The following is a 14,522-nucleotide window of genomic DNA, read 5'->3' as shown; positions in this document are numbered from 1 at the left end:
TGGGGTTAACAACAAAACGTAAAAGTTACGGAGCCTAATGTAGGCTGGAGAACAGATGTTAGGCATAAGGCTAGGTTTATTATTTTAGACTGCATAAAGATAAATAAATAACATGAGCGTTCTCTAGGGGGTTACCAATGAAGGGATCATTGGAAGGAATTGAACTAGCTGAAGTTATGAGAATGCTTGGTTGAATAACCAAGTCTTGAGTCTTTTTTTAAATATAGTGGGGCATTGCACTAGTCTGAGGTCTGATGGGAGAGAGTTCCAGAGTTTGGGACCGGCCGAATCCATTAGCTGAACAGGAATTTTGTAAACTGTTTAGTGGCTCACATATTTTGGCTTCCTGCTTAAAGCTTTCTTCAGAGCCACTTTTAACTCTTTGCTCCTCAAGCTATAGATCAAGGGGTTTAACAGTGGTAGAGTGAATATATACACTGCAGTAGGCAGCTTGTTTGATTTAGTAGAGTCCCCTGAGCTGGGCTCCATGTATATTCCTATCATAGTCCCATATAAGAGAATGATGACTATGAGGTGGGAGAAGCAGGTAGAGAAGGCCTTGCTTTTCCCCTCTGCAGATCGTATTTTCAGGATGGTGGAGATGATAAACACATACGATGTCAGGGTAAGGAGAAATGGGGTCAAACCTGAAATTACAGATGCAGCCAATATCATAGTGTCAAGGACAAAGGTGTCGGTGCAGGAAAGTTTCAGCACTGCTGTGATTTCGCAGAAGAAATGATTGATCACATTGGAGTTACAGAAAGAAAACTGGGATATAACGACAGTGTGTGGCAATGTCTCTAATGATCCTGTTACCCATGTGACAGCTGCCAGAAGCACGCAGACCCTCTTATTCATAATGATGGTGTAACGCAGGGGATTGCAGATTGCAACATAACGATCAAACGCCATGGCAGTTAAAAGCAGAATCTCTGTATCAACACACATCATATAGCAGTACATCTGCAGAATGCATCCACTGAAAGATATGTAACTGTTGTTTGTCAGAAAGTTTGGCAGCAGTTTTGGCAGAATAGTGGTCAAGGTGCAGATATCTAAGGCAGATAAGTTGGCCAGGAAAAAAATACATGGGAGTGTGCAGGTGTGGCTCGGCACATACTATGCAGATAATGAGGAGGTTCAGCAGCACGGCCATCAGGTAGAGAAATAGGAAGAGAGGGAGCTGCAGCTCTGGGAATTCTGAGAACCCCAGAAACAGAAATTCTGTCACAATGGTGTGGTTTTCCATTTCCCTGTACTTATGCTCCATAAGGCGCTGAATAGAGTGCAAAGGAGATCCATAACAAAGAATATTATGTAATCCGCTTCAAGTTTTAGATTGAAAGAAAGAAGAGTCATCATCAAGAACATTAATATAAATTAAGCAGCATACATAACAAAATATTTCCAAATTTGTTAAAGTAATATATAAGAACAGCCAGAACAGAAAATAAGTAATGAAACGCTCAAATATAGCGATGTCAAATACAAGGGGATCCAATAACAACATACAATAGCCCCAGGTATATGTAGACATTCAAAACATGTTTTATTCCAATTCTCTGCCACTAGATAATAATAATAAAGACCTCATACTAGCTCCATCAGCAGCTAATACTTCCATAGCCTTTTAGATAATCATAGGTCTTGTCTTAATTTTTTTGAAATGTTTTTGTTTTACAAATAAAATTTCAGTATTTATCTTTCATAAATGTTTTTACAGTTGGTGAAGATGACTTTTAATAATCTGGTTCCCAACATGGGTCCATGGTTCATATAGGATCTGCATCAGTGGTTGATTAGATGTTTTCTTCCATAATTAATCATCATGAATATCTTGAATGCAACAAAATTGATGCTATCTGTGGAGATAGTGTGAAATAAAATAAACCCGAAAACAAAGAAGACCACTCGATCATGCTCACTCTGACAGCGTTCATGGCTAGTTTAGCACTAAAGTATTCACTGGAAGTATATCCAAAATGTGTCACACATACAGAATATTTTATGTAATGGACAAAAACACTATATTAAAAAATACAATGTAAAATAAAATTAAACTGTACTAGTCAATTCCTAAATTAAGGCTGTGAATTGAAATTGTGTTTAAATTAAAAATCCAGAATTGCTCCCTATAGTCAAATCTGTATTCGTGATTGCCTTCCTATGGGGAGAGGGAAACTTGTTCAAGTATTCCCTTTCGCATATCTCAAAAGAGCGTCCCACATCTGTGCAGGTTGGAATTAAGGGAATCTGAAGTTTATGAGTAGTAATACAACTTTTAGGTTCTGCAGTTCTGATTTTGATTTTCCATTTAGTTCTTCCAATGTTATGTCTTCTTACATAGACATATGATGAAACATACAACATATGTGGGGTTACAGTCTTTTGATTCATAATGTTTTACTTTTTTTTCCAATATTGGATCTTGCTATTCATGCCCAGATAGCAAGACATGAGCAAATTGTCCACAATGTGCCATTTGCGCATGTCTTGCTATCTGGGCATGAATAGCAAGATCCAATATTGGAGAAAAAAGTAAAAGATTATGAATCAAAAGACTGTAACCCCACATATGTTGTATGTTTCACTTAGATGCTGCCCCAGTTCACTTAGATGCAGTTCCAACACTGCTCCTTGCATTAATGGTGGGGGTGGAAGGGAAATAGAACCAAAAGGTTACTAAGAGCCAAGAGTAACAGATAAGTATGAGAAAAAAAAAGTGTGAAACTTGCTGGGCAGACTGGATGGGCCGTTTGGTCTTCTTCTGCCGTCATTTCTATGTTTCTATGTTTCTATAAGCAATATGGCCCTGAGTGACCAAAACCTGTCAAGGGGTTCAGATGATAACATTTACTACCATATCTTTGATATCCTTAGTCCTCATATCATGTGCATTTTTAGTATTTCCCAATTTGAAAATAATCACTGCAATGGCTGAAGTGACATGAGAGTAGCAAATCACGTACACTGTTTATGAATTTAAGGAATCTTGCTTGTCTAAGAGTAGCCAAGATCAGTCTGCATTGAAAGACATTTGTAAGTTCTTTTATATTATAGAAAAGGTATGCGCTCTTACAAGACGTGGAGCAGTGAGTTCTTGTGCTTGACAGATGAAGCCTTTTTTTGTCAGAGAATATTCGCCAAATTAGAAGAAATTGTCCCACAGGAAGTTTCTTCTTTAGCCGATATGATGAAATCTTGAGAACTGCAATAGGTTGTTAATGTTCAGACAACTTTCAGTACACTGATGTGCCAATTGTTGATTTTTGAAAATTAAAATATCTAAAAATGATATTGAGTTGGGATCACCCTTAGCACACTGCAGCGCCCAGGGTCACACTTTCAGGATATGCGGTAGGGTATGAACACATTCTCCTCTCCCAATGGGAAAGGAGAATTAGACTATAGGGAACAATTCTGAATTTTTAGTTTACACAATTTTACCACACAGCCTTAATTTAGAAATTGACTTGTACAGTTTAATTTAAATTTAAATTCAATTATTGAATATTGCTTTCTTGTCCAGTATAAAATAAATCTGTATATATGACACCATTCAGGGCTAGTCTGGCACCAAAACTCTGGTGCCAGACTAGCCCTGAACACTGACAGAGTGAGCATGATCGAGTAGTCTTCTTTGCTTTTGTGTTTTATTTTATTTTACACTATTTGCGAAGATAACATCAGTGTTGCTGCATTCTAGCTATTCATGGTGAAGTATTGACTATAGAAGAAAACATCTAATCAACCTCTGATACAGATCCTATGCTAAACACAGACTCATGTCAGGAATCATTTTATTAATTCAGATCTTCACCAACTGTAAAAGCATTTCTGAAAGATAAGTTCTGGAATTGTATTTGCAAAACCAAGAAAGTTAAAAAATATTACAATTGGACCTATGATTATTTAAAAGGCTATGAAAGCATTTGCATTTTGGTAGAGCCTATTGTGATGTCTTTATTATTCTAATCTAGAGGTGGCGATTTGGAGGTGAACGTGTTTTGGATGTGTACTTATCCCTGGGTCTATCTCATGTTGTTTGCAGAATATAAGTAAAACTGTCTGCTATTATTCCATAGTAGCCAGCAAGATGGCATGGGTGTGTTAGGCTCTTACAGATTTCTAGATATGCCTTGGAATCAGGAATACATTTCAGCTCTATTTTGTCCTGGATTTTTTCAGCTTATTGGTCCAAGAGTAGGAAGAGTCCATGATTTTGCAGGGCATCGGTTTCATGCTTCTCTTGAGCACCACCCCTGTCTTTTATTACAGATGGGGATGCAGGGTTCTTCAAGAGCTGGTTCTTTTCCTTGTGGGGCATTTTCATTTTTAAGACCCCCCTCAAAAACTCCAGGCTCATCCATAGTTCTAGTTTTTTGTGTTTTTTTAGGTAGGGAGGGGAGGGGAGGGGAGGTGGAGCGCTGCATGTTAGGATTTTTTTTAATAAAGAAGGAAAGAGAATCAGGACATGTTGGTTGGTGGGGAGTCATTTACAAAGGGTAGGGGGCTGAAGAGGCAGTAATTTTATAATAAAGGCTGATTTTTCAGTGACAGGTGTCTAGAACTGTAATATCTGGCCACTTAAGTTCACCAGAATATTTGTTTAAAGATAATTGTTTTTGGCTGGCCGTCTTACCTGCTAAACAGGAATTTGAATATTGATCTCTTATTAAAGCTTAGGAATGCAACCTGGGCAGAGTGAATTCTCAATTAGCTTTCCATCAAGCATCCCAATGACAGATGAAAGCATTTCTATATATGGCACAATAAGCTGTAAAGGCGGCACTCATAAAATTCATGCTATCACCCACAATGACATAGATAACATTTGAAGACAGCTTGAACAGCTACTGAGTGGATCTTCACCAGAGCCCCATGCAGTTATTGTACTGATATCTATAAAGCATAAATACAGCACCAAGAGCTGAAGAGCAGATCTTCACCAATGCCACATTCAGACTTCACACTGATGCATATAAATCTGGAATACAGCATGGAAACCTGGTAAGGGGACATATAACTTATTGTTTAATGTAAACCGGATTGATTTGTATTGTATACAGGAATTCCAGTATATAAAAATTAAAAATAAATAAATAAATAAATATAATTGGAAAATTGGAAAGAACAAGGAGAAGAAAGTATGTAGGAGGAATGACTGACCTAATAGTTAGTTTAATGGCTTGAGAACCAGGGAGATCAGAATTCAAATTCTACACCTCTTGCTAATATACCTTGTGACCTTAAGTAAGTCACATTATCTTACATTGCCTCAGGTATCCACTTAGATTATAAGCTGTTTGGGGAAGGGATTTAGTGTACCTGACAACTTATTACATTTGTACAATATTGTATATGTCCAATAGTACTATAAATATAAGCATTATTATATTGTTCTGTCAAATAACTATAAATGTACACATTAATATATCAATGCCAGTTGAAAATGTAATAATAATGTTCAAAGTGAATGGAAAGTCACCATGAGGTTGATATTCAAAGTTTTGTTCGACAAATATTTGAAGTTAATTAGAAAAAATTGAAGTCTTAAATTTGTCCTATACCCTCTGGAAAAATTATTCCTGGGCATATTATAGCCCAGACAAAATGGTTTTACTTTGCCCAGGCTACACTGATAATCAGCATTATGCAAATAAATTTATCTAGGTAACATTGGTTGACCTATAATTACTCTATACCAGATATTCATGCTAGCCACGTTCTTACTGAATATCTGGAGTAAATAAGCTGGACAAAGTTGTCTGGGTACCTAGTTGATGCAGCCAGGATAACATCAGTCCCGAAGTAGTCAATCTGATATTATAAATATAATCTGTTCATTGGAGGAATTGAACAAAATGAATAAGCTTCTTTAGAAGCTTTTGCTATTATCAGCCTGTTGACTGATTTACCACAATGGAGAAGCAGAACCTGCAGGGACACATTTGGGGTTTCTATGGTGAATATTGAAAATGTTTGTGACATTAGGTTTCCTCAAGAAGAGTTAGCTATAATTTTGTAAATACTACAGTTAGAGCTATTAATATTACATTTTAGATAAATCTCCTAATATATAATTAACTTCATTTTCTCTGGGTGTTATATTTATACCATTCTAGGTTTGGGATCTTTTAGATAAATTTCCTGCAAGACCATTCCACAGATGCACTCATCTGATGCCTTGAGTGTAAGCAAGCACCGACTGCACAGAGTCTGCCAACCTGAACAAAGGATCCCCCAGTGTCACCGAGCTCATGAAATCCACCTCCAATACTCTACAGGATTCAGCAAGAAGCCGAGCACCATCCTTAATAGCAAGAAAACTGGCAGGATAAAGAAACCAGACAGCATGACACAAAGTGGTGCTGCTAATGGTTGTTTAGAATATAAAATGCATTGTATTTAGGTCAATTGAATATTTGCCTTTTAATTTAGGCATCATTTTAAAATAAAGACATTTGAATTTGTAAATCTGGAAAGGTTTGCTCTTTAAATGTCATGATGGGATGAATTAGTCAACTGCTCCAAGGAGATTATTAAAAAGAAACATATTTAGCATTTGTTTAGATGAGAAGGGGACTCATTTATTTCCATACCTGATGATGAATTACTCAACAAAAACACTTGTTCCCTAAGATCTTCCTTACATCAGGTTTATTATCATAACAGATAATATCAATTGAAATACATGAGCATTCAGTAAAGAACTCCTAAATATTATATCTGACTCATTATGGAAAATATTTGTTCATGTTCCAGTCTAAAGAAAACTAAAATCTGATCCTGTTACTTACCTTCTTCGCCAATGGGCCTACATCTCTGAAACACAGAAGCTGATGACTCTTTATACTTTGCTTTGTGTATTCCTTTGGGTATTCATTTATACTTCCTTTTGGGCTATGAACCATGGAGACACAGTTTGTTTTTTCTTTTGCCACATTAACATAATATAATAATAATTTGAGAAATGTTCTCTATATTTTCCTACGGCTTCCACTCTCCCCCAGGAGGCAGGGCTGGATCACCAGGCTCTGGCATTGCTGGAGGACACCATTTCCTGATGGCATTTATCAGGCTAAAAGGGTGATTTTCCAAGATGTGATAGCCCATTATCGCAGAGGTAAAATTAAAATTAGGGGGAAGGGGTGGAGTTAGGGAGGAGCTTGGGAGGGGTTTTGGAAATGGGGTGGTGACACCACTGCTGGCGATAATATTTTGGACATTATCGCTGGCAGTAGCACAGGAAATAGCACCACCTTTTAGCGTAGCTCTATGGGGGCCATAGTGTGCAGCCCGGCCGCACCACAGTGTTGCATCCATTGGTCTCAGATGACTTCGATCTCTGTGCCTCACCTTTCTTCCTTCTCTCTCCTCAAGCCTTGGGAAGATGGCTGTTGCTGCGTCTTCTTGCTGCTCTTTCCGGTGTCCCCGGATTGGCAACGGCGACGGTGTTCGCCATGATTTTCCTGAGGGCCTCCTAGAGTGTGCCTGCGCAAGCCACCCATGTCTTTATCCACGTCATGGTGGGAACCTTTGGGGCTTCCCCTCCGAGTGACGTCATCACATCCTGGTAATTAGCCTGCCCTTCGTTTGCTAACACTTGGGCTTATACAGTACAATGCGCTCCGACGGTGCGCACTGTTAACCCTTGATTGGACGCGCATTTTCGACGCGCTAGCGTTACCCCTTATCCAGTAAGGGGTCGAAAATGCGCGTCCAACCCCCCCGAACCTAATAGCGCCACAACATACAAATGCATGTTGATGGCCCTATTAGGTATTCCCGCACGATTCAGTAAGTAAAGGGGCGGATTTTAAAAGGCGCGCGAACAGCCTACTTTTGCTTGCACATCAGACGCAAGCAAAAGTACGCTGGATTTTAGTAGATACGCGCGGAGCCGCGCGTATCCACTAAAATCCTGGATCGGCGCGCGCAAGGCTATCGATTTCGTATAGCCTGCGCGCGCCGAGCCGCGCTGCCTACCCCCGTTCCCTCCAAGGCCGCTCCGAAATCGGAGCGGCCTCGGAGGGAATCCTCTAACGCCCTCCCCTCACCTTCACCTCCCTTCCCCTACCTAACCCACCCGCCCGGCCCTGTCTAAACCCCCCCCTTACCTTTGTTGGGGGATTTACGCCTCCCGGAGGGAGACGTAAATCCCCGCGCGCCAGCGGGCCGCTAGCGCGCCGGGACGCGATCTGGGGGCGGGTCCGGAGGGCGCGGCCATGCCCCCGGGCTGCCCCGGGCTGTAGCCACGCCCCCGGGCCCGCCCCCGGGCCCGCCCCCGGAACGCTCCCGACACGCCCCGAAAATGCCGCGCGCTTCGGGCCCGCCCCCGACACGCCCCCGACACGCCCCCTCCGAAAACCCCGGGACTTACTCGAGTCCTGGGGCTCTGCGCGCACCGGTAGGCCTATGTAAAATAGGCTTATCGGCGCGCAGGGCCCTGCTCGCCTAAATCCGCCCGGTTTTGGGCGGATTTAGGCGAGCAGGGCTCTTAAAATCCGCCCCAAAATGTGCAGCCAAGTCGCACATTTTACTTTAAGAAATTAGCGCCTTAATATCATGGCGATATTAAGTTGGAAGTCCCAAAGGGTAAAAAAAAGGAAAAAAAATTCAAAGTAGGCCTGCAGCTCACGGGTTGAAAACCGGATGCTGAATTTTGCCGGCGTCCGTTTTCCAAACCCGTGGCTGTCAGTGGGCTCGAGAACCGATGCCAGCAAAATTGAGCATCGGCTGTGAAACCCGCTGACAGCCGCCGCTCCTGTCCCTAAAGAGGCGCTAGGGACACGCTAGTGTTCCTAACGCCTCTTTTTACCTGTTTCTACCGCTGTACCTAATTTGCATACTGAATCGCACACACAGGAGAGTGGCCTGTGCACGCGCTGGGAGAGCGGGCGTTCGCCCGCTCTCCCACGGACTTTACTGTATCGGCCCGTCACTGAGTTAGCAAGGATTGGATTGCCTCCGGTCTAAGCTGCTCTGCTGCTTCCCAACTGCCACAGGAAGCTCTCTCTGCCCTTCGGGGTATTTTTTCACTAATCTGGGTACCTGCTCCTCTGGGTCCCTTCTACTCTATTTCGGGTACCTATCTTGGGATACCGGGTACTTGCTCCTCGAGGGCCTGCTCTCCCCAATCTGGTGCCTGCCACTGAACAACTTCTGCCTGCCGGGACCTTCAACAATACAGCTTTATGCTTCAGTGAGTACTAAGCACTTAAGCATGAAGAAACATGTTAGCTCTATACTCAAAGAAGCTTTCTTCAAACTCAACATCCTAAAAAAACTTAAACCCTTACTGTACACCCAAGACTTCTGCACTGTGATCCAAGCCACCCTTTCTTCTAAATGGGACTACTGCAACTCTCTTCTATTAGGGCTCCCCTACTCCATGAAAAAACCGCTTCAAATGCTACAAAATGCAACTGCTAGAATCATCACAAACACCCGCAAAACAGACCACATCACCCTCATTCTCAAAGACCTTCACTGGCTCCCCATCCTTTCCCGAATCCTCTACAAAACACTGACTATCGTACATAAATCCACTCACTCCCACAACTCCAACTGGCTTGATATTCCTTTTAGCGTTGCTCAGCCCAATCAGCCCACCAGAACAGCTTACAAAGGAACCTTGACTGTGCCCTCCCTGAAAATAGCACACCTCTCCTCCACAAGAGACCGTGCCCTTTCAATTGCTGGCCATCACGCTGGAATTCCTTGCCCTCTCGTCTCCATCTCGAACCATGCTTCTTCAAATTTAAAAAAAAACTAAAAACTTGGTTGTTTAAACAAGCATAGTCAACTAGTCAACCTCCCCCTTTCCTCCTTTAGCCACTTAGTCTGCCGTTGTCCCATGTATTTTTGACCATTCAGTTAAATTGTTTCACTTACATACGTTAATCCGATGTCATGCTGTTACATATAATGACAATTGCGGACATTCACCTTATGTTAACGAGTTTTATACTGTTGTTGCACTGTACTTCTGCTCTGTTCTTGCATGATCCCCTCCCCCTTTTGTTTCCCCTGTTAATATGTACTTTTAATCCTGTTGCTCAAATGTGAACCAGTATGATGTACCCACTAATACCAGTATAAAAATGTCTCTAAATAAATAAATAAATAAATAAATAAATGCATAAATAAATAACCCTCTCAGTCCGTCTCACCTTCAGCTTCAGCGCTCTGTGTCTATATCCGGGACCTGTCCCTGCTACGCTGCGCTGCCTATCACCTACTCGAGTGTGAGACTGGTCTCCTCTGCTGAGGACCCCTGGACTACTTCTGCTGGGTCACCTTCACTGCTGCCCACTCCCCGGGCAGTACCATCGAGCTGTACAATAAATACAACGTCTCTGTGTCTGCGTGCTTAGAGTCCGGCCTGGTACTGCGGCTCCTCACGGGGCTCCTCCCCATGGGAGTGGCCATCACCGTAGTACCCAAGAATCCACTCCAACACCTCAAAACCATAACACACAGCAGGTGAAACCGCACTGCCGAGATGTGGTCGGCTGCACACTAGTGCCCCCACACCTTTTTTCGCCCCCCCCCCTGCCCCTTTACCACTGCGAGGAGAGGGGAAAGGAGAAAAGGTAGGAAGTTAGGTATGAGGTATAGGAAAGTTCCCTCCCAGTCCTCTTCTTAATTGGAGCAGACTGGGAAGGAACTGGGGAAGCCCTACTTGCATCGCCGCATGTCTTCTAAAATCCCTCCCCCCCCCCCCCCGCGCACTAAGGAGGCCTCCGCCCACACATGTGTGCATGGACAATAACATCCAGCGTGCATATACATGTGGGAAACATATTTTATAACAAGCATGAGCTGACGTGCACATGTTATAAAATCGGGACATCCACGTGCGCACACCGGGAACTGCATGCACATGGATGCACGCACATGGCTTTGACAATCCAACCTTTAGGGACCTCACTAAGAGATAAAGAATCCCAAGGCCATTTCTTTTTCTTCATCCCTTTTGTCTCTCATTCATTAACGGCCTGGATTTAAAAGTGCCGCACACGTAAAAAATGAGGGTTACGCATGTGGCTGGGCCTTGTGCAAACTGGGCTGGATTTTAAAAGCCCTACGTGCGCCGGGCCTATTTTTAAAAGGCCCGGAGATGCGTGTAAAGCCCCGGCACATGTGTAAGTCCTGGAGCGTGCAAAAAGGAGTGGTCCGGGGGTGGGTCATGGGTGTGGTGGGGTGGCCCACTGGCGGAGGCAGGGCCAGAGGCCTACGACATAGCGGCCATTTGCTACTGTGTCGGAGGATCGCGTGCCGGCAGGGTGGGTTTAGAGTAGGGCAGGGGAGAAAGGATAGGGGAAGGGGTGGGAAGGTCAGGCTAGGGGGAAGGGAACGGGGGAAGGCAGCACGGCTCGGTGCACTCAAGGTGCACAATTGTGCACCCCCTTGCGCTCGCCGACCCCCGATTTTATAACTTGCGTGCGCAAGTTATAAAATTGGGCGTAGATGTGTGCGCGCCGGGTAGCGCGTGCACATGTATGCCCGCGCGCGCCTTTTAAAATCTACCCCACAATGCGCATTGTAGAACAGGCCCAGCCATATGCCTAAGCCCCATTATGCACAGAAGTGTCAGGTCCTGAAGAGGGGGAGGGCCGGGGGCATGGTCTGGGTGGGGAGAGGTGGGATGGGGCAGGATGGGACAGTGCCATTAGATGGTGCACAGAGGTTACTTCGGCTTATTTATTTATTTATTTAGCATTTTTTTATATACCGAGGTATAGCAGAGTTGCCTTCACTCCGGTTTACAATTATAACAACCTGTTACATTAAAAAGTTTTAAAACATTTACATTTAACAAGCTGAGAACTGTCATATAATATTAATATAAACAAGGCAAGATATACCAAAGGTTAGGTACATTGAAAAAACTGAGTTCCAGCATTTATTTCGAATTTTTTTTTCTATTTCGAATTTTTCTATACCGACATTCTTGAACAAAGATATCAAATCATATCGGTTTACAATTGAACATAACTGTCGCGGCTATGGCGTTACATCAAACATAGAACATTGAGCAATAAACAATAAACATAGAACAGGTCAACAGTTCAACAATAATATATAGTGAAATGCTTCATCATAGAGTAACATAATATATATAAATAGGGGAACAACAACTGGGGCGACTGTATGCGTAATATCAAAATACGTTTAATGAAGTGTCATTGTGCAGCTGCATAGTGGATAAGGCGTGGTGGTAGCATAGGGCATAAGGTAGCTATGAGAGTAAGACTGAGTGGTGGAGGGAAGGAGGAGTATGTAGGCAGGAAGGGAGTGAGGCATTAGAACAAGATTAACGGGATATGATGTGGGAGTAAAGGGTGATCAAGTCTCCTAAGATCCTTGAGGGTCGGGTGACTCCTTAAAGAGTATGGTACGGAAGAGATGGGTGCTCAAGTGTCTCCTTAAAGTCCTGATATGTCTTATGTCCTGAGGTTACCTTGTGTCATGTTATGTCTTTTGACCCGTGTCAGAGTAATGTTGAGATTCAGGAAAGGCTTGTCTGAAGAGCCATGTTTTAAGGTGTTTTTTAAAATTTTGGAGAGAGGGTTCTTGGCGAAGCTCGGGTGGTAACGAATTCCAAAGGTTGGGCCCGGCTGTGGACATGGCGCGTTTTCTTAAAGTGGTTTTGATCGGTGGTGCGTATAGGGCTCCTTTGTAGGCGTTTCTAATAGGTCTAGCAGAAGTTTGAATGCGGAGTTGAGAGCTTAATTTGAGGTGGGCGATGCCGTGGATGTCCTTGTGAATCATCATTAGTGTTTTGAAGGTGATCCTGTGTTTTATGGGAAGCCAGTGAAGACTTTGGAGTATGGGTGTGATGTGTGCTCTTTTGTTTGAATTTGTGAGAAGTCTTGCTGCAGCATTCTGGACCATCTGTAAAGGTTTGGTAGATATAGCAGGGAGGCCTAGGAGAAGAGAGTTGCAGTAATCTAATTTTGTAAGGATGAGAGACTGGACTACAAGCCTGAAGTCACTGAAGTGTAGAAGAGGTTTCAGATTTTTGAGGACTTGCAGTTTATAGAAACATTCCTTGGTTGTATTGTGGATGAAAGATTTTAGGTTGAATAGGTTGTCAAGCCGCACCCCAAGGTCTCTGACGGAAGAGGTGTGATTTATGAGTGTATTAGTGGGTTGTGGTGTGCTTTGTGGATTGATGAGATTGTGTTTTTCATCTGGCGAAATGATAAGGATTTCTGTCTTATTTGAGTTAAGGATGAGGTTGAGGTTGGTGAGCAGGTTGGTGATAGATTGTAAGCAGCAATTCCAGTGTGCCCAGGTTTTTTGCAGGGATTCAGTGATAGGAAGAAGAATTTGAACGTCGTCGGCGAAAATGTAGTATGTTAGTTTGAGGTTGGCGAGTAGATGACAGAGAGGTAGTAGATAGATGTTGAAGAGCGTTGGGGAGAGGGATGAACCTTGTGGGACTCCTCTGTTTGATTTGATTGGGAGAGATTCTTTATTATTAATTCTGACCTTATAGAATCTGTCTTCAAGGAAAGATTTGAACCATTCATGTGCCTCACCTTGGATGCCGATGTCTGTTAGGCGTTCCAGTAAGATGGAGTGGTTGACCATATCGAAGGCGGCGGATAAGTCGAGTAGAACGAGAAGGTAGGGTTGTTTTTTTTCCAGGTTGAGAAGGATGGTGTGATTTTCTGAATCCGAACTGGAATGGGGAGAGTATGTTGTTCTCTTCAAGGTAATCAGACAGTTGCTTATTTACAAATCTTTCCATCACTCTTGAGATCAGGGGAAGATTGGCTATTGGACGGTAGTTGGCAGGATCAGTTGAAGGAAGGTTAGGTTTTTTTAGTAAAGGTTTTAGAATGGCTAGCTTTAATTGATCTGGAACCTTGCCTTGTGTTAGAGAGCAATTGATGATGTCTGCTAACGATTGAGAGATTGTGTTAGGAATGGAGAGTAGGAGATTGGAGGGTATGGCGTCCAACGGGTGAGAAGAAGGTTTTAGCTTTTTAAGGATGTTTACGATCTCCATTACGGAAGGGGGTCTCAAATGTTGTAAGGCTAAAGCTCCTATTAGGAAGAGTGGAGCTGAAAGGAAGTGTTGTAGGTTGAGATGAGGTGAATGGTTTGAGTAGATTAGATATCTTGTTGTCAAAGTAGATAGCGAGTTCGTTGGCTTTACAGGAGGCTTGCTCATCTGGGATGATAGGGGGCGAGGGTTTTGTAAGAGATGATACGATAGAAAATAATGCTTTAGAGTCGAATGAGAAGTTGTGGATTTAGCATAATAGTAGACATCTGTATGATGTCTACTATTATGTATGATAGACATGTTTGATAGACATGAGCATAATAGTAGACATCTGTAGGAGGCAGGATAAATTGTCAAAGGGGATTGAATGTTAGGAGGCTATGGTAGGCTGTGGTATTATGTTTTGAGATCATTGTGCAAGCTGTCATTATGAGATTGGCTGAGTAGCCAGGCTTTTAGGTCTTTCTTAAAAGATTTTGGATTTTCTTGAACG

The 14,522-nt window shown here is 42.8% G+C and overlaps 1 protein-coding gene across 1 annotated transcript; it reads right to left on the bottom strand.

Moving 5' to 3' along the window:
* Positions 1 to 321: 321 nt before the first annotated feature.
* LOC115077742 (olfactory receptor 2K2-like) lies at positions 322 to 13,608 on the bottom strand. The gene is made up of 2 exons (XM_029580029.1): positions 13,557 to 13,608; positions 322 to 1,058 (listed from the first exon to the last, which is right to left on the bottom strand). The coding sequence occupies exons 1-2, from the start codon at positions 13,606 to 13,608 to the stop codon at positions 322 to 324; spliced, it is 789 nt and encodes a 262-aa protein (XP_029435889.1).
* Between the last annotated feature and the right edge of the window lie 914 nt (positions 13,609 to 14,522).

This window comes from Rhinatrema bivittatum, chromosome 16, assembly GCF_901001135.1.
Source record: "Rhinatrema bivittatum chromosome 16, aRhiBiv1.1, whole genome shotgun sequence".
Classification (NCBI taxonomy): Eukaryota; Metazoa; Chordata; class Amphibia; order Gymnophiona; family Rhinatrematidae; genus Rhinatrema; species Rhinatrema bivittatum.
Note: the sequence above shows the minus strand (reverse complement) of the source record. Positions and strands in the feature narration are given on the sequence as shown.